Here is a 24,849-nt window from a genome sequence, read left to right as displayed (position 1 = left end):
CTTCTTGTAGAAAGCAATGAAAATAGCACTACCTGTCTCTGGACTGTATTGAAAACAAACACTAGCACTACTGGCACTATGGTTGACTAAAGGGACTCTCTCTGACTGTATTCAAAACAAACACGAAATCTATGGAACACTATTAATAGCACTCGACAATTAAAGCTTCCTAAAAGCAAAAACACACGGAAGAAGAAGTGACAAGTAAGAAAAATACAGTTAATACTCAAATTAAGGTAGCTCGCTGCACAGCAGACGTGAAGCAGACGGCGGATAGGATGACACTGACACTACTGGCACTATGGCTGACTAAAGGGACATGATGCAATTCAAACCTAAACAGTCAAAATGTGAGCAGATTAAGATTATCCACTGAAACCAAGATATAGAATAAACTTACTCAGTAAATTTTTAGCATCAAATTTGGCTAAATATGTGAGCTGTGAGGCACACATTGAGTTTGCAATGCAAATATTATCAACCGCCACAGTCATGAACACATGAAAAGTAGCATATACAAGTTTCTCTGAATCTGGTCTTAGGTAATGTATTGTTTTATGGGGAAAACTAAGCTAACATACTGTTGATACTAAAGATGCAGAAAAAAATGTTCACAATATGTGCACTGTGGATCATAAAGCTCATTGGTCATTGTTTAGAAAACTAGAAATATTAACTCTCTCAGCCTTATAAATTTATGAGCCTTCTCTTTTTCTTTTTTTTGTGTGCCAAACGGAAATTATTTTTCTACATGATTGTTTGATGCTGACTTACTACGTATGTACATGTTGACTGTGACAGTCATCTATCATGACTTTGTAAACGATGTATTGCCACTGTGACGTTCGTTATTAAGATCAAGCACTTTCAGTGCAGCCTCACTAGGTCAGGTTTGACAATGAACCAATTTGTTCGAAACTAGTCACCATAAACATATATACTGCAGCTGTGACAGATTTGTTAATAAACACTTCATGAAACATGTAACATGCCAATTAAACATTCATTTGTGTGGCCATCATGTCCGTAGTTGCTTTACAATTCTTGAGGGTATTTTTGTTCTGTTGTTGAAACAACAAAAATGCGTGGTCATCCCCCCTCCCCCCAAAGACGTGTTCGACTGTATTGAGGTAAAGCATCATCATTGTTGGTGATTTTCACTTAATTCTCACTTACATTGGGAAATGCCATCTGCCAGCACATCAATGTTTTTCTTCTTTAGACACTGATAGTTGTCTAATTTTTTGTTGTTCTGCAGCACGATGCATTTCTTATATGGTTTTCACAGCACACTTATTCACATATCACTGTTTTTTGTTTGGTTTTATAGAACAAACAAAAAACAGTGGTGTGCAAAAAAGTGTGCTGTGAAAACCGTAAGAAATGCGTAGTGCTGCAGAAAACTGAACATTAGACAACTATCAGTGTCTAAAGAAGAAAAACATCAACAATGTGCTAACAGGTGGAATTTCTCGACGTAAGCAAAATCAAGCAAAAATCACCACCAATGATGATGCTACCTCAATAAAGTGAAATGTGTCTGGTGAAAAAAAGGACACACATTTAGTAGTTGCAATGACAGAACAAAAATACCCTCAAGACCTGTCCATAAGTCATACCAAAAAAAAAAAAAAAAAAAGGCCTGTGGTAAAAATATCCGATTTTCAGGCAACTACACAAAAATTGATTCACCACTGAGCTTTTCTATACAAGGGGGTACCCAGAAGAAACCAAACTAATTTTTTGGTGAGCAGAGCTTTTGTAATACTGCGTTTTGCCACTAAGATCACATAGAGAAACATTCCAGAGTCAGTCCCGACATTGTTTACAGTGACAACTGTTTTGTGTGTGTGTGTGTTTTTTTTCCTCCCCCTTGCAACGGCTGTGCATGAACAATGTGCAGTGATGAAATTCCGCTTTTTGCTTGGAAAAAGTGTAACAGAAACAAGGATGATGCTAAGGGGAAACCTCAAGTGGCTTTCCTGTTTCAAAAATGGTGAAATGTTGGAATTTCAGTTGATGACAAACCTCATTCTGGTCACTTTCCCCTAAACACATGAAAATGTGAAAACATTCGTTCAAACATCAATGAAAATCAACAACGGACCTCTGAAAAAATTGTAGAGCTGTAAAGAGTGACATGGAGTTCAGTGCAGTGAACTGTGACAGGAGATTTGGGAATGAAAAGGGCAACTGCCAAATTCGTGGTACAACTGCTGACTGCTGAACAAAAAGAAGGTCGGGTGGAAGCATGTTGTGGTTTGAAAAAAGGGTCCCAAAATGATCAAAACTTTTTTTCAAAAATCATCACAATTTACAGAACTTGGTGCTATGCTTATGATCATGAATCAAAGCAACAATCAGGCCAGCAGAAGACTTCAAGTTTGTCTCACCCCAAGAAAGCTTCATCAGGTGAAATCAAACATTAAAACAATGCTGATTTGGTTTTTTGATGTGAGAGGAATTGTCTGCATACAGAGTTTTTTCCGCTAGGTCAGACAGTTAGCCAAGCTTTCCGCTTGGAAGTTTTGAAAAGACTGCACAACAGTGTGCAGCAGAAGCGGCCTGATTTGTCGCAGTAAGGTGAGTGATTTTTTCCATTATGACAATGCCCCTGCTAACACAACCCTATGTGTATGACAATTCTTGATCGAAAATTGTATCATCCAGCACACTCACCCGACTCTGCACCGGGTGACTTTTGTTTCCCCTTAAAGAGACATGAAAGAAAAGTGTTTGACTGATTTTGCTGAGGAAGAAAAAAAAATGATGGGGGCACTGTCAAGCATCATAAAAGATGAACTTAAGCAATGTTTTGAAACATGGAATAAAAGATTAGACAACTGTATAGTGACATTGGAGAGTACTTTGATGGGGATTGAAGGTTTGTGCTTAAAATGTGAAAAAAAGTTGGGGTTGTTTTAGGTACCCCCTCATATATCATGGTATTTTATCAAAACTATGTTGGATGTGTTATTGAGGTGCTGCCTGCCATGCTACTTTGGTTCAAATGCAAAGTTTCTCTCAACTGGTTGATAGTACCTTCAAGTGCACTAACTGCCGAATAATTGTTGCATACACAATTCCATAGATGACAAGTCAGTAAAGCTTTCAGGTAAGGAAAGATACATGTGCTGTGATTAGATTTCAAAGTTTCATTCAAGAATTACTCTTGACATTTTCTGCTGCAGCTTCAACAAACCTAGGAAAGATTTCGTTTTGACCTCAGATACTGTTTGCTTCTGAAAATACCCGTGTTCCGTAACAGTCAACTCTATCTATGGCACACACTGATCTCTTATCCAAATACAGGAGCAACGTATCCACAATTATGTTACAAACTGCATGCTTGAACAAAACTGCTCTAGGCAACACTTCAGGCACGTCAATTTATACTTCCAATGTTGGCACTAGACTTAAGAGAACTGCCCCAGAGGTAGCCATGCACCAATCGCAGCCACCAACCAATGGCTGCCCTACAGACATGCCCTCCTTTGCCAATGCAGGTAATTCTGCTATCAGAGCGGATAAGAGGCCACCGCAGTCTATCATCAGCCCCTTCTGTATCGTAATTGTCACCTGTGCGTACACACTCACCCTATCAGTGACTACAGTGTGACGGACTTGGCTACTGAATAGGACTCTCGGAACTGCACTTTGGCTCTGACTGCATTGTATTCGGCAACTCACTAAGTTCATCAAATGAATTTTACATAACTCTTGTTGCACCTCTTATTTCTGCTTTCTGCCTTCAGAATGCATACATAGTGTTGTATGCAAAGAACTGACCATTTCAGCCTGGGTAATCATGTTCCATGTTTTGAAGTACCGAATTGAGTGATATGCATGCCACATGAATATCATCATCAGTGGGACCATTAGTTAGACACGGCAAGTTTAAACGAAGTGTTTTCCCAGGAGCAATCACAGCCTTATGGAAGTTACAGCTGTTCTGTGCATGAAACTTCCTGGCAGATTAAAACTGTGTGCCCGACCGAGACTCGAACTCGGGACCTTTGCCTTTTGCGGGCAAGTGCTCTACCAACTGAGCTACCGAAGCACGACTCACGCCCGGTGCTCACAGCTTTACTTCTGCCAGTATCTCGTCTCCTACCTTCCAAACTTTACAGAAGCAAGCTCTCGCAGGAGAGCTTTTGTAAAGTTTGGAAGGCAGGAGACGAGATACTGGCAGAAGTAAAGCTGTGAGCACCGGGCGTGAGTCGTGCTTCGGTAGCTCAGTTGGTAGAGCACTTGCCCGCGAAAGGCAAAGGTCCCGAGTTCGAGTCTCGGTCGGGCACACAGTTTTAATCTGCCAGGAAGTTTCATATCAGCGCACACTCCGCTGCAGAGTGAAAATCTCATTCTGTTCTGTGCATATTTTTTGTTCAGCATATCCTCAGCCTGTAACAGGACAATGCCTGACAACACATTCTGCAGAATAACCAAGAATTCTTAGCAGCATGGTACATACATTATTTCCTCAACTAGTTTATTTAAGACATATCACTCAATGGAAATTTACAGAAAACTGTCACTTGGGATCAAGATCATTAGGTGTTCCTTAGCAATTGATGGTGGTGAATCTTAGGAAATATCCCTTATATGTGCTTTCGACCTGACAATGAGATTCACTTACAAATTCTATCTGCAGTATTGAGGAGGAAAATGCTACTATAACAGATTACAAACAACTTCTTCAGAGAAACTTTTATTTAAACACACTCTCCCTGCTGTTACTGATTTGCGTTTGTGAGAGGACATGGATTGTGGGAAGGAACAGATGGTAAGTATAGAGTTATGATCATACATCACATACATCTATAATCCTCAAGCCACCACCTAGTGTGTGGCAAGGGGGTACTGTGAGTAACATTACCACTTGCACCCTTCCCTGCTCCATTTGTAAAAGGTGCATAGGTATAATGAGATGTAAGTGGGAGACAGAAATACAGTGATGAGCCAAAACATCACAACCACTGTCCACCGCAAGAATGTATGCTGCCTGGTGGTGGTGTGGGCATGTGGTGTGGCAAGGAAAGTTAATAAGTGGAGCACACACAATGGGGGAAACATTCTAGCCTTGATACTGGCCACAAATGGGGAAATCCACAAACATAATTGACTTTGACAAAGGGCAACTTCTTATGGTGTAGCACTCACAGATCCAATGACAGATTACAGTGCTGCTGTTGGCGCAAGTGCTTCAGAGCACACCTTCCAGTGCACAATGCTGAACATGGGGCTCTGCAGCAGATGACCTATATAACATCATCAGTTATGATTATATTTGGCACAGAATCATTGAGGATGATCATGGGTCAATGGAAACATTGCCTGTCTGGATGAATCACATTTCTTGTTACACAACATCAATGGTCATATCCAGATACATTGTCACTCAAGCAAAGGGCTACTTGAACAATGCATTGTGCCGTAAATGCAGAATGGTGGGGGCCGTATTATGCTATGGGGGACACTCAATGTGGCTTCTATGGGACCTGTGGTAGTAATAATGGACACCACAAGAGCTGTGGATTATGTGAGCATTATTGCAGACCACCTGCATCGCTTCACGCATGATGTCTTCCCTGACAGCAATACTATCTCCCAATAGGATAACTGTTCGTGACTGAAGGACAAAACTGTGTTGCAGTGCTTCGAGAAGCATCAAGAAAGAATTTACATTTGGTGTCTAGGCCACCAAATCACCTGATCTGAACCCAACAGAACAGATCTCTGTCACTAATGGGTGTCAGCTATGTGTCCACAAACCATCGTCATGTAAATTACACAGAATTGTGTGAGCTGTGTGTACACAGGTGGTGCCACATTTTCAGAAACCTACCTAGGACTTCTTGAATCAATGATACACAGAACTGCAGCTATACTGCATTCCAAAGCTAGAGCAACATGCAACTAAGCAGATGGTCATAATGTTTTGCCTCATCAGCCTATGTTGCCTAACTCTTCTTAGAATGCACACACTTCAGATTTTAGCAGTGAACTTCCCTTGCAGTGTCTGCCTTTGTAGTTTGATGATGTCTCTATGATGGTAAAAGACCTAGTAAATGAATCCTAATCAAATGTGCTGGTCATCTTTGGACCTTCTCTATGCCCTCTATTAACAGCACATGGTAAAAATCCCAGACTTTTCAGCAGTTCTAATACTGCAGTTCTACGAAGATTTTATAAACGAAACTCTTCTGTGGCTGAAATAGATTTCCTTAAGATCAGATCAGATTCAGTTTTCGTTCCATAGACCCAAAAAATGAGATGATTCTCATGGCTGTGGAACATGACAGATACTTCCAATGAATCTCAACCTGCCATCTGCTTTTCCTAAGACTATTTTCATATGATCTACACCTGATGCACATGATTGTCAACTCTAGCATCTCGGGCCGGAATGTCGGACATTCCAAGTTGATACTAGAGTTGGCATCATGTGTGCATCAGGTGTGCTTGTTTGTGCATATGAATGGTGGTGTCTCTCTGGTACTGTTGGAGGCTGAAGCCGAAAGGTTTATGTAACTGTCTTTTAATTTTACCTGTCTGCAACTCAAAATGTCTTCTTTACGGTAAATCGGAGTCTACATTGTTGATATATCTACCGGAGTTTACTGGTCTTAATAAATATTTTAGCTAAACTAATATCCACTTGTGGGGTGTTGAGAAATAGTGAGTGAAATGCAGCAGTGGGCTCAAATCACACAGTGCCAACTGTAGAGAGGGCTATGACCATATAAATGTAAGCATTGAATGCAGTGTAACATAAAATGTGTAGGATACATCTATACTGTTCCCAACAGTGCTGTAGCAACAACTGCTGCCACCCTCATCTTTCTGACTGGGGCCATTCTCAATATACTCTCCACATCATGGTGGATGCATGGAAATGAAAGGAGGGACAGTGGTTGATAAAGAAGGAAGCAATGAGGCACACACATAGAAACTAACTCTTTGAAGTGGCCTTAACTATTTAAGTAGTAATAACTGTGTAAGTGGAGTTAGTTATAACCTAAGCCAAGAGGAGTAATTGCAGGGAAAGCAAACGACACCCTCAGGAAGTTTACAGCTGGTCAATTTACAGTAATGTTTCATTTAAAATAAAGAAATCAAATCAGAAAGGAATTAATGACATTAGCTGCCAGTGGGCACTGATGTAACTCATCAATGGGGAATCTTGAAAATTTGTGCCAGACCAGGATTTAAGCCCAAGTCTCCTGCTTACCAGGCAGAAGTGCTGCCCACTGCACCATCCAGACATAGTAATCATCACAACTGCATACGCTACCCTAGTATGCCTCCTGTCCGACTCTTAATTCTCAACTTATCCACACACTACTAATGTAGAGACCCTTGTCTATTATCCTCATAACCCACAGAATTTCAACTATTCCCATAAGAGCTCAAATATAGTGTGAATCTCCACTGAAATGGTCAACTGGTTGTCCTCACCTTAATTATTTATATGTGGTGTCTGTTCTTTTGACATGTTCAAAGACACAAAGGAATTAATGACATTAGCTGCCACTGGGCACTGATGTAACTCATCAATGGGAAAATTGAAAGTTTGTGCCAGACCAGGATTCAAATCTGGTTCTCCTGCTTACTAGACAAATGTGCTGACTACTGCACCATCCAGACACAGTGGTCATCGCAACTGTGCGGACTACCCAAGCATGCCTCCCATCACACCTGAATTCTCAACTTAATCACACATTACTAATGTAGTGCACCTTGCTCATTATCCTCATTCCTCGCAGCATTTTGCTGATTCCTGTAAGAGTTCGAGCATGGTGTGCATCTGCACATATATAAAAGAAATCAAATGTCATGAGTTTCAGTCTTAAGATGGACAATGACACTGTCAAATTGCACATAGGTGGAATCTCTATAGACTGTGTAACAAACGCAAAATTTCTAGGAACGAATACTGGTTCTTCGTCGAAGTGGTGTGACTACACAAAGACATTTAAGCATGAATACTGTCACAGTCTTGGCACCAGTGTATAACAACCAGTGCTTTTTGGTTACGTACTATCCATATGTACACCCAGTTCTTAGCTACAGAATACTTTTCTGCAGAACAATAACAAAAAATATGAATAAAGTTTTCAAACTACAAAAAAGGTGCATAAGAAAAATAACAAAAAATAGTAATTGAACACACTGTAAAGATCGATTAAAAACATAGGACATTTTAACTACACAATGTGAGTACCAGTCACGTATGCACATAGAAAGTAACCTTGATTACTACTGCATGTATATCTCTGTCCCTGACCATGGAACAAGACCTAGATTGACCTTACATTTGCCAAGAAACAATTAAAATATAGCTCAAAACAGCATTTTTGACCAAGGAGTAAATCTAAACAATTATCTGCATGAGGAAGTTAAAGAGAGTCCCTAAAACAAACTTTCTTAATATCAATTATGTTCTGTTTTCTTCTGAAACTCTAATACAATGACATCTCCAATATCATTAAAAGAATTTCTAGATGACAACTCCTTCTACTCATTGGCTGAATTTTTAGATATAAATTAAGGGGGAAAAAAAACTTAAAACATTAGTGTCATGCAATATTTTGTGTAATGTAATGTCTTGTACAGACATCTTTTATTAACCTGACATGTTCCACATCATCATTACGAAGTGTCGTATTCATGATCTATGGAACAAGTATTAATCTAATCTAATCATTGTAAAAGTGATCCACAAATGAGTAAATCTACTAGTTCTACTACTACTGCAACTACTAATAGTGCATGATAGCAAGGGACCACACAGCAAAAAGCCACAAGTTTTTCTGAGTGGGATTCATGAATAATATATGTGGTGTCACCGCTAGACACCACACTTGCTAGGTGGTAACTTAAATCGGCCGCGGTCCTGTAGTACATGTCGGACCCGCGTGTCGCCACTGTGTATTCGCAAACGTAGCGCCACCACAGGGCAGGTCACAAGACACGGACTTGACCTCGCCCCAGTTGTACGGACGACATAGCTTGCGACTAGACCTACCAAGTATTCCTCTCATTTGCCGAGAGACAGATTAAATAGCCTTCAGCTAGTCCATCGCTACTACCTAGCAAGGCGCCATGTGTATCATTGCTAATTGCTTACTACTATGCAAGAGATGTATTTCAACAAGAACAAGACTACATTAAAGTTAAGTATATTAAAATCTCTCTTCTTTTCTTTATAGTTTTCATCCAGTCTCCTGTTTCAGAATTTACGCCCGTCTGCGTTAGTTTCGCGTGCACCTAGCCACTCATTGTGTCGAGACCTTAGGGAATCGACACAACAATATTTTGGCGACGAGGATGGGATGCCGCGCCCACGTTGCAGTCTTTGTGTTATACTTGCTCTAATTTGCTTGTGTCATGGCTTCGCCGCATTCTCCAGATGTACTGTCCGAATTTTTTCGCTTGCAGAATCAGCAGACGCAGGCGTTATTGGAAGCCCTTGGACAGCTCGTCCAGGGTCAACGTGCGCTGCAAACCGATGCGGCAGCAGCCGCTTCATCGCTACCGCAGCCACACAACGCTGTCGCACCGCCATTTAGGCCCTTTGAGGCCCATAACGAAAGCTGGACTGAGTGGGCCGATCAGTTCAACTTCCACCTCACTGCTTATGGAATTCAAGGTAAAGAGCGGCAGCCGTTTTTGCTTTCTTGTGTCGGTGTGTCTACCTACCGTGTGATAGTGAAATTGTTTCCCCGACGCGACGTAGCAACTCTGTCCTACGAAGAAATTTTGTCGGCTTTAGATGCCTATTTCAAAGAAACAGTAAATGTAGTTGCAAAACGGTATACGTTTTTTCGTACAAAACGTACGGCCGGTCAGACTAACAGGGAGTGGGTAGCAACTTTGCAAGGACTTACTAGAGACTGCGCGTTTGCCTGTGAATGTGGCCTCCCATATTCAGATACTATGGTGCGTGATGCCATTGCACAAAACGTTTCTGATGTTCGCATAAGGGAACAGATTTTGAAGCTAGTTAATCCCTCCCTGCAACAAGTGATAGACATATTGGACAGGCAAGACACACTTGACTTTGCTCAGGCATCATTTGAAACTTCGCCAGCAGTGTGTCACATTAATCGGCCCGCCCGGCCCGCTGCACGGGACGCTAAGCGGCCCTCGCGCCCGACTTCGCTGCGGCCGCCTAGCTTGCAACCACGTGCGCCGCGTAAGCATGCAAATGCAGTGAAATCTTGCCCGCGGTGTGCAACTAGACATTCGCGTGAAAATTGCCCGTCACGCCAAGCTATTTGCTTTTACTGTCAAAAGAAAGGACATGTACAAAGTGTTTGCCAGAAAAAGTTAAGATCAGACACTCGCAATAATTCCAGGCCTTTTGCTTCGCGCCGGAATCGCACCCAGGACAATCAGGCTCGTGAACCTTCGCCCATGGACATTCATGTCGTTCATTCCCACCCGTCCAGTGACACTTTAGCTAACAGTGACTGTGTTCGTCCCACCCAAAGTGTGCGTCGACGTCGCCGGAAATCCCGTAAAGTTGCAAGTGCTTCTGGACCTGTATCAGTTCAAATTGCACGAGACAGTCGCTCTTGTCGTCAACAAGACAATAAACTTTTTGTGGACTTAGACTTTGCAGGAAAAGTGATACCATTCCAGCTCGATACCGGAGCTGCAGTTTCATTGCTCAATCACGACACGTACAAACAACTGGGCGCCCCGCCATTGCGTGCCGCAAATGTTACGTTAACTAGTTACTCAGGACTGCATATACCTGTGTTAGGACAGTGCAGCCTTCTTGCCACATACAAGGGACAGACAAAACTTGTGTCATTTTATGTTCTTCGTTCCTCTAGTGCAGTGAACTTGTTTGGTTTAGATTTGTTTCAATTGTTTAATTTGTCTATAGTAAATCAGGTCCTCTCAGTGAATCAGACTGTGCCTTCCGCCAGTGTTTCTAGTCTTTGTGAAGAATTTGCAGACATTTTTGCACCGGGCCTTGGTTGCGCTACGAACTATGCTGCACATTTGGAATTGAAAGACAACGCGCAACCGAAATTTTTCAGAGCGCGCAATGTTCCCCACGCATTGCGTGATGAGGTCGCAAGAACATTGGCCGAATTAGAATCTCAAGGTGTCATTGAACGAGTGCAGGCTTCTCTCTGGGCCTCGCCCTTAGTAATTTTCCCCAAACCTTCCGGAAAATTGAGACTTTGCGTGGACTTCAAGGCAACTGTGAATCCACAACTTGTGACTGCTACTTTTCCTTTGCCCCGCCCGGAAGATCTTTTTGACAAACTGTGCCCGGGAAAATATTTTTCAAAATTGGACCTAGCAGATGCGTACTTGCAGATACCTGTGGACGAAGAATCCCAGCGCGTCTTAGTGGTTAACACGCATCTTGGCTTGTATCGCTTCAAACGACTGCCATTCGGGTGTGCATCCGCCCCTGCTTTATTTCAGCAATATTTACAAACTATTTGTGCGTCGGTCCCTACGGCTGCGAACTATCTGGACGATATTGTAATCTCAGGAAAGACAGAAGCAGAACATTTGCAAAATCTCCGAACATTATTTCAGGTATTGCGCCAGAATGGTCTTCGCTTGAGGAAGGACAAATGTGTCTTTTTTGCTCGTGACTTACCGTACCTGGGGCATGTCATAAATGCCCAAGGCATACATCCGAGTCCAGAGCACCTTCGTGCCATTCAGGACTTGCCGTCACCGCAGAACTTACAACAGCTACAGAGTGTGCTGGGTAAGGTAAATTATTATCACCGATTTGTGCGCAATGCTTCTTCCATTTCAGCTCCGCTTCATCGCTTACGCCGTAAAGGTGTTCCGTTCGTCTGGACGACGGAATGCGAACGCGCCTTTCGCCAGTTGAAATCGGCGTTACTTTCAAATACTTGCCTTACGCCATTCGATCCCAGAAAACCCCTTTTGTTGATGGTTGATGCATCGGATTTCGGGATCGGTGCTGTGCTTGCGCACACAGATGGCTCGCATGATCGCCCTATTGCCTTTGCGTCCAAATTGCTCTCATCTGCGCACAGAAATTATTCACAAATAGAGAAGGAAGCTTTAGCTCTCGTGTTTGGTGTTACCAAGTTCCATGACTTCTTGTATGGTCGTCACTTTACAATCATCACGGACCACAAGCCATTGACATCGCTTTTTCATCCGACCAAGCCTGTACCTCCACGTACAGCGCAGAAATTCATTCGCTGGTCACTTTTTCTCTCGCAGTACCGCTACGATATCTTGTATCGGTCCACTGCTAAGCACGGAAACGCTGATGCGTTGTCCCGTTTGCCTGTTGCTGAGGATAAAGCATTCGATTCTTCCGAACTTGCTTGCATGTTCATTGATTCGGAAGCCGATGACGTGGTCGCATCGTTTCCGATTGATTTTCGTCGTGTAGCTACTGCCACAGCTGCTGACCCTGTCCTTGCTTCCGTTTTGCGTTTTGTTGCTACGCAATGGCCCTTGTCAAAGTCACGGATCGAGGATCCTTTGGTTCGCCGTTTTTTTGCTCACAAGGAGAGACTTTTTGTCCGACGTGGTGTTTTGTTGTTGCGTTCCGATAATGATCAATCCCGAGTCGTGGTCCCACGTTCGTTACAGTCCTCTGTCTTAAAGCTTCTTCACCAAGGACATTGGGGTATAGTGCGAACGAAACAGCTTGCTCGTCAGCACTGTACTTGGTTCGGAATCGATGCTGCGATTGCGAATATGTGCTCCTCTTGCGTGGCGTGTGCCGAACAACAATCCGCACCGCCGCGGAAATTCTTTGCATGGCCGAAAGCCACTTCCCCTTGGCAACGCTTGCACATCGATTTTGCTGGTCCATTCTGGAATGCTCGATGGTTGGTTGTGGTCGATGCTTTCAGTAATTTTCCTTTTGTTGTCCGGATGTCTTCCACGACGTCTTCTGCCACCATCCAAGCCTTGTCTGCTATCTTTTGCATTGAAGGTCTTCCGCAGACTATTGTTTCCGACAATGGCCCACAATTCAAATCCGCAGAATTTCAGTCGTTCTGCAAGGCCAATGGTATTCAACATCTGACATCCGCGCCGTTTTCGCCTCAGTCAAACGGTGCCGCTGAACGATTGGTCCGGACTTTCAAGTCGCAGATGTTGAAGTTGAAAGAGTCGCATTCTCGGGAGGACGCTTTGTTGCTCTTTTTGTCCTCATATCGCTCTCAGCCCCGCGATGGTCGCTCGCCGGCTGAGTTGCTCCATGGTCGTCCTCATCGAACTCTGATGTCTTTGCTGCATCCGCCACATCAGGTTCCTGTGCAGCGGCAGACTCCTGCTTTTGCTACTGGCGACGTTGTCTATTATCGCAACTATCGCGGTTCACAGCGTTGGCTCGCAGGGCGCATTCTTCGCTGCCTCGGCCGTGCGATGTATTTGGTTTTGGGGGCCTCTGGTGAGGTGCGTCGGCATCTCAATCAGCTGCGCCTCTGTCGTCGCCTGGGTTCTGCCGCTCCCCGTCTGCTTTCAGCGACGGAGCCGTCAGGTCAGCGCCCTGGGGACCCATCTACTGGCTCGCCTCATCCCCAGGTGTTACCGACGATGCCTTCCATTTTGCCTCATGGCGTCGCGCCGCCGCAGCCGCCGCCGGCGCCGCCCGCAGCGGACGCTTCGCTGCAACCGCATGGCGCCTCCCTGGGTCACGCGCCGCCGCTCGCTTCCCGTGACCAGCCGTCCTCCGCCATGGACTTCTTGCCCGCTCCGGACCAGATGTCGTCTTCGCCCGTCGGGTGCTCCGACCACATGGAGGTCGACCCTTCTGTCTCATTACGTGCGCATACACCTCATGTTGACGTGCACCCTGGACTAGGTTTGCAGGCGTTTCCTAGCTCCCCTCGGACCGAATGGCCGGGTGCGGGTGGCACGGCCTCGCCTGTTGTTAGGCTCCCCACCTCATCGCATACGTCAACATGGGGTCCTCCCCACGGCGGGCGGAAGCCTTATCTCACGACCGTTCGCCGATTTGCGGGGGAGGAATGTGGTGTCACCGCTAGACACCACACTTGCTAGGTGGTAACTTAAATCGGCCGCGGTCCTGTAGTACATGTCGGACCCGCGTGTCGCCACTGTGTATTCGCAAACGTAGCGCCACCACAGGGCAGGTCACAAGACACGGACTTGACCTCGCCCCAGTTGTACGGACGACATAGCTTGCGACTAGACCTACCAAGTATTCCTCTCATTTGCCGAGAGACAGATTAAATAGCCTTCAGCTAGTCCATCGCTACTACCTAGCAAGGCGCCATGTGTATCATTGCTAATTGCTTACTACTATGCAAGAGATGTATTTCAACAAGAACAAGACTACATTAAAGTTAAGTATATTAAAATCTCTCTTCTTTTCTTTATAGTTTTCATCCAGTCTCCTGTTTCAGAATTTACGCCCGTCTGCGTTAGTTTCGCGTGCACCTAGCCACTCATTGTGTCGAGACCTTAGGGAATCGACACAACAATATAAATAAGCTACAATATTCAATTAAGCTTCCAATCAGTAACCAGTAGTAACATCTTCAGTCACTCAATTCTTTGTTCAAATATTTTTTGTTGTTGTAATCAAATGTATCATTTTTGTGTGTTATTTTACTCATAAAGCTAGTAAAAGAATACCTTTTTACATTTTAAGTTTTTGTGTGTTATTTTACTAATAAAGCTAGTAAAAGAATACCTTTTTACATTTTAAGTTTCACACATTTCCCATACAATACACATTATGCTAACTGATTCTCCAGTCATTTCTTGGTAGAACTTCATAATCATACACAAAATGCACAATATCAGGTGAAACAATAGAGAATATTTATTGTGATAATCATAATAATAATAAAAATAACAATAATACAAGGTGTACAACTTTGCTTCAGCCATTTTTTCCCAAACATTTGAGGCTTTAATGAAACAAATTGGTTACACATGTATCATTCAAAGTATTTTCCATTGCTGGCCACTCCTTTATCCCATCTTTCAGGTAGGTACGAATGCCGTGTCAAAAAAATTGTTCATCTTTTGAAGCAATCCACAAATCGATCCAATTTTTGACTTCTTCATGAGATCGGAAGTGTTGGCCAGCCATGTGTCACTGATCTAAACAGGTGATAGTCAGAGGGAGCAATGTCTGGAGAACATGGCGGGTGGGGTAGGACTTCCCATTTTAACATTTCCAAGTAAATTTTGACCTCTTTTGCAACAAGGGGTTGAGCGTTGTCGTGCTGCAATATCACTTTATCGTACCTCTCGCTGAATTGCGGCCATTTGTCTTTTAATGCTCTGTTTAAACACTTTAATTACATTTGATAATGAGCACCTGTGATTGTTTCACTAGGTTTTAACATCTCATAGTACATAACGCCAAGCTGGTCCCACCAAATGCAGAGCATCATCTTGGAGCCGTGAATATTAGGTTTGGCCATCGACGTGGAAGCATGGCTGGGATATCCCCATGATTTTTTGAATTTAGTGTTATCGTAATGAACCCATTTTTCGTCCCTGGTCACAATGCGATGCAGAAATCCCTTCTGTTTCTGCCTTTGAAGCAAGTGTTCACAAACACACTAACGCCGTTCAATGTCTCTTGATTTCAGCTCACATGGAACCCAAGTTTCTTCTTTCTGAATCATGCCCATAGCCTTGAGACATTCTGAAATGGCTTGCTGTGTCACTCCCACCAATCGTGCCAATTCTTCCTGAGTTTGACATGAGTCTTCACTCAGCAATGACTCCAATTCTGCATCTTCGAAAACATACTCTCTTCCACCACTATGCCAGTCTATGACATTAAAATCACCATTCTTGAAGTGTTGAAACCACTCACAACACATTCTTTCACTAATAGTGTCCTTACCCTATGTCCTTGAGGGCATTCAATGAGACTCAGCCGCTGTTTTCTTTATAGTGAAACAAAACAGTAACACCTCCCACAAATGACGAGAATTAGGCTCGTAGACTGACATTTTCAACCAAGAACAACTTTATGATACAGACACAAATCGACTAACGTTTGAATGAGGTTATGTTGACTGAGGTCCAAGCTAACTGCCTGACGTCTGCGATCTGTTTCTTTCGCCCACTAATTACCGTTGTCGCCACCTACTGGCAAACGGTGGAAGCAAAGTTGTACTCCTTGTAATAAAAAGGATGTTTTCCAAATTCAACTTTCAATGATGCCTTACAGTTAAAAAAGGATTTTGTTGTGATGTTGGCAGTGTTTCAGCTAATCCAAAATACTTTCTGGATTACTGGTTCTGGAAGTCTATGTTGTTGACTTCATTTGCTCCTCCACCTTTAGGGATGTTTTCTTTTACCAAGGGCAAGAGAGTGCCCTGTGCCTCTAACCTGAAAGGCTGTTGGCATGTGGTAGAGGATGACTTCTTATACCAGAAGTCACTCAGTCCCCACCCACATTGGCAATATAGCATTGCCCACTCTGCACCATGAGGAAAGTGTAGGGTTTCTTTCCTTCTTTGAGTGTGATACATTAATCTACGAAAAGGCTGTCTAGCATCTGGAGATGAGCTAGCTGTTTTTTCAGATTCTGTGGAAACAGCCACTCGACAGATAGAATTGCTGAGAGAACAAGCTGGAAATCAGCCAACCCTCAAGATAATGAAAACTAAATACGTAAAAAAACTGGGAAAAACCCAAAATTTCAAGTACCTATCACTAAATGAATGAGACATTTCAGAGAAAGAAGCTATTAAAGCAGGATTATTAAAATGCAATCAGTGTACTACCTCACCGATGATGTACTAGGTGGTTATAAATAAAGTGCAGCTACTCACAAAGGTCCGGTGTGGGCTGTAATTATATGGCTGCAAAACTTGGTTAACATTCTAATGCATTAATGTGGAACTGATTTACGCTGGAAAAAAATTGGTTCCAACTGTAGCCACACTTTGAATGCAAGAAAGACATGCAAAAATGTTTCCTTACGTAATGGATTAGGGACGGGACGTGGCCAGAAAAGGTCAAACAAGTGAGAATGTCATAATGATGATTTTAACATTAACTGCTGCTTCACTTGGTTCAAGAATCATGAAAGAAGGCTGTATATATGGAAGAGGCCTGGAGATACTGGAAGGTTTCAGATAGATTATATAATGGTACGACAGAGATTTAGGAACCAGGTTTTACATTGTAAGACATTTTCAGGGGCAGATGTGGACTCTGACCACAATCTATTGGTTATGAACTGTAGATTAAAACTGAAGGAACTATAAAAATGTGGGAATTTAAGGAGACGGGACCTTGATAAAATGACAGAAAAGATGTTGTAGAGAGTTTCAGGGAGAGCATTAGGGAACGATTGACAGGAATGGGGGAAAGAAATACAGTAGAAGAAGAATGGGTAGCTTTGAGGAATGAAATAGTGAAGGCAGCAGAGGATCAAGTAGGTAAAAAGACGAAGGCTAGTAGAAATCCTTGGATAACAGAAGAGATACTGAATTTAACTGATGAAAGGAGAAAATATAAAAATGCAGCAAATGAGGCAGGGAAAAGGAATACAAACGTATCACAAATAAGATCGACAGGAAGTGCAAAATGGCTAAGCAGGGATGGCTAGAGGACAAATGTAAGGAAGCAGAGGCATATCTCAGTACAGGTAAGATAGATACTGCCTACAGGAAGATTAAAGAGGGCTTTGGAGAAAAGAGAACCACTTGTATGAATATCAAGAGCTCAGGACAATATTATGGAAATGGAAGATGATGTAGATGAAGATGAAATGGGAGATATGATACTGCATGAAGAGTTTGACAGAGCACTGAAAGACCTAAGTCGAAACAAGGCCCTGGGAGTAGACAACATTCCATTAGAACTACTGACAGCCTTGGAAGAGCCAGCCCTGACAAAACTCTACCATCTGGTGAGCAAGATGTATGAACCAGGTGAAATACCCTCAGACTTTAAGAAGAATATAATAATTCCAATCCCAAAGAAAGGAGGTGTTGACAGATGTGAAAATTACCAAACTATCAGTTTAATAAGTCATGGCTGCAAAATACTAATGCGAATTCTTTACAGACGAATGGTAAAACTGGTAGAAGCCGACCTCATGGAAGATCAGTTTGGATTCCGTAGAAATGTTGGAACACGTGAGGCAATAATGACCCTACGAGTTATCTTAGAAGAGAGATTAAGGAAAGGCAAACCCATGTCTCTAGCATTTGTAAAAGAAAGCTTTTGACAGTGTTGACTGGAATACTCTCTTTCAAATTCTAAAGGTGGCAGGGGTAAAATACAGGGAGTGAAAGGCTATTTACAATTTGTACAGAAACCAGGTGGCAGTTATAAGAGTCGAGGGGCATGAAAGGGAAGCAGTGGTTGGGAAGGGAGTGAGACAGGGTTGTAGGTTATCCCCGATGTTATTCAATCTGTATATTGAGCAAGCAGTAAAGGAAACAAAAGAAAAATTTGGAGTAGAAATTAAAATCCATGGAGAAGAAATAAAAACTCTGAGGTTTGCTGATGACATTGTAATTCTGTCAGAGGCAGCAAAGGACCTGGAAGAGCAGTTGAATGGAGTGGGCAGTGTCTTGAGAGGAGGAATAAGACAAACATCAAAAAAAGCAAAACAAGGATAATGGAATCAAGTGATGCTGAGGGAATTAGATTACGAAATGAGACACTTAAAGTAGTAAAGGAATTTTGCTATTTGGGGAGCAAAATAACAGATGATGGTCGAAGTAGAGAGGATATAAAATGTAGACTGGCAATGGCAAGAAAAGCGTTTCTGAAGAAGAGAAATTTGTTAACATCGAGTATAGATTTAAGTGTCAGGAAGTCATTTTTGAAAGTATTTGTATGGAGTGTAGCCATGTATGGAAGTAAAACATAGATGACAAATAGTTATGACAAGAAGAGAATAGAAGCTTTCGAAATGTGGTGCTACTGAAGAATGTTGATGATTAAATGTAGAGATCACATAACTAATGAGGAGGTACTGAATAGAATTGGGGAGAAGAGAAATTTGTGGCACAACTTGACTAGAAGAAGGGATTGGTTGGTACAACATGTTCTGAGGCATCAAGGGATCACCAATTTAGTATTGGATGTCAGTGTGGAGGGTAAAAATCGTAGAGGGAGACCAAGAGATGAATACACTAAACAGGTTCAGAAGGATGCAGGTTGCAGTAGGTACTGGGAGATGAAGAAGCTTGCACAGGATATAGTAGCATGGAGAGCTGCATCAAACCAGTCTCTGAACTGAAGACCACCACCACAACAACAACAACACATACACAGTTTATTCAGTATTAGCAGTGGAGACACTGATGAAATGCTACATCCATAAAATGATGTGATCAACAGCTGCTTGCAGCAATTCCTGTGGAATCTGAGCAATGTCTTTCTTTACACTGGTCTTCAGTTCAGGCAGATACCCAACATGTCCCTGATGAACATGTCCTTTTAGATATGCCCAGAACCAAAAGTTACATGGATTCAAATTAGGTGATCTTGCAGACCATGCATCTGGAAAACTTCTGGAGATAACACATTCGTAGGAGGTTGCATTAAGCAGATCCTTCACTGGGTGAACAACATGAGGTGTTGCCTCATCTTGCATGAAAGCAGTGGTTTCTACACAATTGTGTTCTTCCAAATCAGGAATCACATGTTATATAAAGAGATCTGTACAGCAGGCAGACGTCACAGTACATCTGACAGACACTTTGGGTGTATCCTCTTCACAGAAGAATGGACTGAGAATGAAGGTGCTTGTGAATCCACACTACACAGTCACATAAGATGAGTTCAATGGCTTCTCGCGCACAACATGTATTAAACAGTACTCCAAACTCAACAGTTCTGCGTATTCACTGTACACTCTAGTGTAAAATGTGGCTTGTCACTCGACAGAACATTGCCCAGCCACATGTCATCTACTTCGATCCATTCCAGAAACTGAAGAGCTTACTCAGAACATTGCAGCAGGTCACAAGCTTTCAGTTGCTGCACTGTCTGGATCTTGTATGGGTACCAGTGTTAAACAGATTGCAAAACTTTCTGTACTGCAGACCATAGTGTGGACAATTCCTGTGACACTGCATGAACACTACCACTACCCAGAGTATATGCTGTATGGTCAGTTACAACAACAGCAACCTCGTCAATAACTTCCACCAGGATAAGATGCCACCCTCTCCCAAATGCCATACCCAAGCTCGCCCATGTTTTCAAATTTCATTATCATTTTATTTACACCATTTAATGACACTGGGCCTTTCCTCAGACCTTTCAGTCAGTGATATGCTCTCAGTGCAGCACTTTTACTTTCTCTCACGTTATGACTTGTGAAGTTACATGGTGGATGCCATACCATCATACAAACAGTGAACAGTGCCAGATTTGTACCTAGTGGCTACAATTAGAACTAATTTTTTCCAGTGCCAATTGATTCTGCATTAATGCATTAGCATATCTACAAAGTCTTGCTGCCATATGATAAATACAGGCCATATTGGACCTCTGTGAGTAGTTGCACTTTTTATTATAATAACTGGTATACAATAAGAAATCAATATCCCTCAATGTTGAACTTAGACACTACTCTATAGTAATTTGCCCAAATGTACTTCATGCAGTAGAATGTTTAACTCTGAATAAAAAAAGTGGTAATGAAGCACTGGAAATCACAGAAAGAAAAAATACTAAGGAAATTTTGGGTCCAGTTAAAGAGCAGACACAATACAGAAGATCCCATAATAGTGAACTTCTTACACACATTGAGAAAATTACAGAGATGATTTGAAAAAGAAGCACAGGTTTCTATGGCCATATCCAGAGGACAGATCCCAACAGACTAACAAAAAGACTGTTCACTTACTTCAGTATATTAAAACTGGGTAACAGATGGTGCAAAGGAACTGGAGGGAACACAGACAAACCCTAAATTACTTCACAAGATATTGAGGAATGACTGGCACTCAAAAAGAAATTGAAAAATTCCAAAGGTTTCCACAAAAAATCCAAGAAAAACACTGAAAGACATTTAGACAGAAGAACGACGAGAGAAACATCAGGAAATGATGAGATAACTGTGGGATACAAGAAAAGAGAAAGAGTTGAAACACATAGTCTTAGCAGATCATAAGTAAAAAAAAGTTTTAGAGGCTGTTATGCACTGGTATTGTTGCAGTGTGGTGCAATTTTTGCGGAAGGGCAGTGTATGCTTCCACTGCAGATTATTTATTCAACTGCACTTTTGTTACTGAGATTACTTGTATGATTACACCATAATTATAGTAATGGAAACTTATAATTGATAAACTGTGTCCGTGTCATATCTTGTCATTAGCTGGACTGTAATAGGTTGTAGGACACATTAAAGTGAAGTTTACAGTCCCATGAACAATGAGATAATTATACTGAAACACAAACTTACAGTGGGAAAGGACGAGAGGAAAAAGTGGCTGTGGCCTCATTTTGGGAATCACTATTTGCTTTATGTGATTTACAAAAACCACAGAAATCTCCTAGATGGGAATTTAACCCCGCCTCTTCTGCACAGAAATCCATTTTGCCACCTTACTTGGTGGAAGTACACTGAATAAACAGAATGGTATTCTTACAGATTTGACAACAGAGATACTTATGTAGAAATCTCATATGGCCTGAGAAAATTTTGGTAGGATTACATACTATGGTAGAGTATTGAAAGTTGTGGGCTATATCCGATCAAAAGTCAGGAAAGAATAACAAATCAAGGGTCTGATACATTTGTGAAGAGGAATTTGATTTGAATGCAGTCAGTTTAAAATCCTGGTGGTGGAAGCAATTCTCGTCATGCATTTGGCTGGCAAATGAAGAAGTAATGGTACGAAGTGCTAATGCAATGAATTAAATCGCAAACCACTCTACAGTGTTCCATGGCAAGGATGCACATGTTGATAGTGATCCATCCAAGAGATGGGCTTACTATCCAAGAGATGGGCTTACTAAGTTTGGTGGTATCTGAAAGAAGCAGACTATGCTGGCACTGGATTTCACCATCTCCAGAAATGGTTGTTCAAAACCACCAGTTACATGAAAAAATAACGACATACAGTTTTCAAGAATATGAGTGTTTTCAGTCACATTTCTGAAGAATAACATGTACAGTTCAGATGTAAGTCATGTCTTGCATCTATATTTGGATCTTAGAAGAAAAAAGGAGCTGGCACATATGACAATATGGACATCTACTGCCTCAGAAAATAAAGCAGTCATCAATTCAGAGCTCAGCTTGAACACCATAATGCTTCACCTGACATGGTCCAATTGGAGGTGGTATTCTTTGCCTTCTTTCAGACCTGTGGACTCACTCACATGACCAGTTGTACGAGAATCTTCAGTTTAAAATGCTATCAGAACCACATTGCAAACTGTTATTTTTCACATACTTTAAGAACTGCCAGAGGTGACAAGTAATCTCCTGGGAGTGGGATTAGATCCAAAACCCTTGGCTTTTTGTCTGATATAGAGCCCACCAACTGAGAAGCTACTCCTGTCTGTGGTAATAACCTTTGTTCCGCTAATCTTGTACCATGGGCAGCTACTGAATCTTGAAACATAGCATCTTTTGTACTTTTAGTTTAATTATTATGTTTCTCGCAAATGTATCCTAAGAGGATATACAGGTAGTGGTGGGCTCAATGGTAAAATGACTTTATCAATTACACAAGACAAGCAGTCCAGCTATCAGTACAGGTAATAAAGAATGACCAGTACGCTGCAACAAGTAATATTTAATGCTTGTTAACACCAACATACATTTATGTTTGCTGTCTTTTTCTTGTTATACCTGATCTACTACATTCTTGATGGCATTCTTTCCAATTGCAAATAATAACATACTGTACATTGTTTCAATTCATTCACATTCTGGATGAAATTTTTTTTCACACCAATAAAGAAACTTCAGTCTTTAATACCATACAATTTTACAGCTACAGCAATATTTTTAAATCTGTAATAATTTTGTCACAAGAAACATGTTATCCATAGTGTGGATACGAAAATGTTTGACCCTAGATCTGGCACAGTTTGCAAGGTTTTCTGAGCAGTGATTGTCATATGCCAAGTTATGCATTCACTGAACTTAACAACATACTCTGTCCAAGATGTCTAGCTATCTATGTTTAATATCATCAATGTCACAAGATGGCAATAATGATCATGGTAACAACAATTAGTTAATTACACTAATTCTTACCTCCATTTATGCTGGGTGCCTGAGTGTGAAAATTTTCATCGATAAAGTTCAGAACAGTTTCGTTGCAGTTATTTTCCAAACTGTGTATTACTGGTTCTCCTTCAGGAACTATGTAAGACACCTCTGAGTCATCGAGATCAGCGTCACCTAAGCAGTTCAATGGTGAATTCAGATCTGCCAAATCACTATCCTTGTTTGCACTCTCACCATCAAAAAGAAAAACTTGAATCCTATCTTCTTCAGTCGAACAACTCTGAGGGTCTGCATCATCTATTATATATGACACACTGACTCCATTTGTAGTAGCCAGAGTTTCACATTCTGCATCTGCTTCAGTCAAATCTCTATTGAAATTTGTGTCTACTGTAGCCTCCTTTTTAATCTTCCCAGTCTTGGCTGCCGAGCTAAGCACCGGAGACTTGTCATTCGAGCTTGTATCTGAACCCTGAGATTCAATTAACTGGACCATATCGAGTGCTTCACTTCTGTCATTACCGTGGACTTTAATCACATGATGCACACAGTCACACTTTGCAAAGCATTTATAGTTACAAATGGGACAGCGATATCTGTTCCATCCAATATGCACAGCCACATGTCTTCTCAAGTTTGGCAACTTGTTGAACTTCTTTTGACAAGGCAAACACTGTAGTCGCTTTAAATTTATGAGAGAATGCATTTTTCTCTCCATTATTGGAGAAAAATGTTCCACAGAAGAACTTCTTTGAGCCCTGTGTTTGATGTTTTCATGATATTCACTATTTTGATTAGTTTCAGATGCACTACCTTCCTTATCACTTACTTCATCTACTGTAGCTCTCCTCTTCTTCAGAGCACAATTTTGTGGCAGTTCTTTATCAATGAGGGCAAGTCGTCTTTTGGATCTGAGAGCTGACCTTGCTGTGGCACTCCTCTTATGTGTCTCTCCAGGAGAATTAGCAGTATTTCCTTGGGATGCTTCAGAAGGATTAGTTTCTAGCTTGTCAGTGTCGGTAATTTGACTCTCAGCTGCATCTAGCCTAGAAACGTAAAGCCTCTTTTTTGAGAAATCTCTATCATTTTCATCATCAACTTCTGCTTCGGATAGCAAAGACTCTGTTTCATCTTTCACTGGTGGTGAAATGTTTGGAATACTTTCTGGAGACACAGACCTACTGAAGTTATTGCTCTGTTGCTGAGAAGAGGAAGGAATATTTGAACCAAATTTACAGTAGTCTCTTCGAATCTGGATTTCTATGCGTTTACCGAGGACTTCTTTCTTAGGGGCATCAGACCAATTGCTGCCACTCGAGTGACGAGCTCTTTGAACATTCTCAGAAACTGGAACAGCCTCTGCTTTACTCTCATTCTCTCTGTTGGATGTCACAGGTTTCGTTGCATCAGTATTACCACTTTTTGATGCAGATTTCTCAGAAGATGCTTGTGTCACATTTGGCACTTTGATTTTCCTGGCAGCTATGCGTTTCTGGCAAATCTGGGAATGAGATGTCAGTGCTGCACGACGTTCAAACCTTCGGCCACAGCCCCCACACCTTTGTAGCTCTTGATCGTCCTCAAAGTTGTCCATCCACTCCTGACAAAAAACAAAAATTTAAATTAGTCCTCTAATGCCTGGACAAACATAATTATGAGAA

The 24,849-nt window shown here is 41.9% G+C and overlaps 1 protein-coding gene and 1 non-coding gene across 2 annotated transcripts in view; both read right to left on the bottom strand.

Annotated features, from left to right (window-relative positions):
* The window catches only part of LOC126237193 (uncharacterized), a 71,684-nt gene that overhangs the window by 15,401 nt on the left and 31,434 nt on the right, over window positions 1-24,849 (bottom strand). Inside the window, exon 9 of the mRNA XM_049947072.1 lies at window positions 23,216-24,788. Coding sequence (XP_049803029.1) covers window positions 23,216-24,788 — 1,573 coding nt within the window. The remainder of the gene's footprint in view (window positions 1-23,215; window positions 24,789-24,849) is intronic.
* Trnal-caa (transfer RNA leucine (anticodon CAA)) lies at window positions 3,987-4,061 on the bottom strand. Its single transcript has one exon. It is a non-coding gene; the product is annotated as a tRNA-Leu (tRNA).

The sequence above is a fragment of the Schistocerca nitens genome, chromosome 2 (assembly GCF_023898315.1).
Source record: "Schistocerca nitens isolate TAMUIC-IGC-003100 chromosome 2, iqSchNite1.1, whole genome shotgun sequence".
In the NCBI taxonomy this organism is placed as follows: Eukaryota; Metazoa; Arthropoda; class Insecta; order Orthoptera; family Acrididae; genus Schistocerca; species Schistocerca nitens.
Note: the sequence above shows the minus strand (reverse complement) of the source record. Positions and strands in the feature narration are given on the sequence as shown.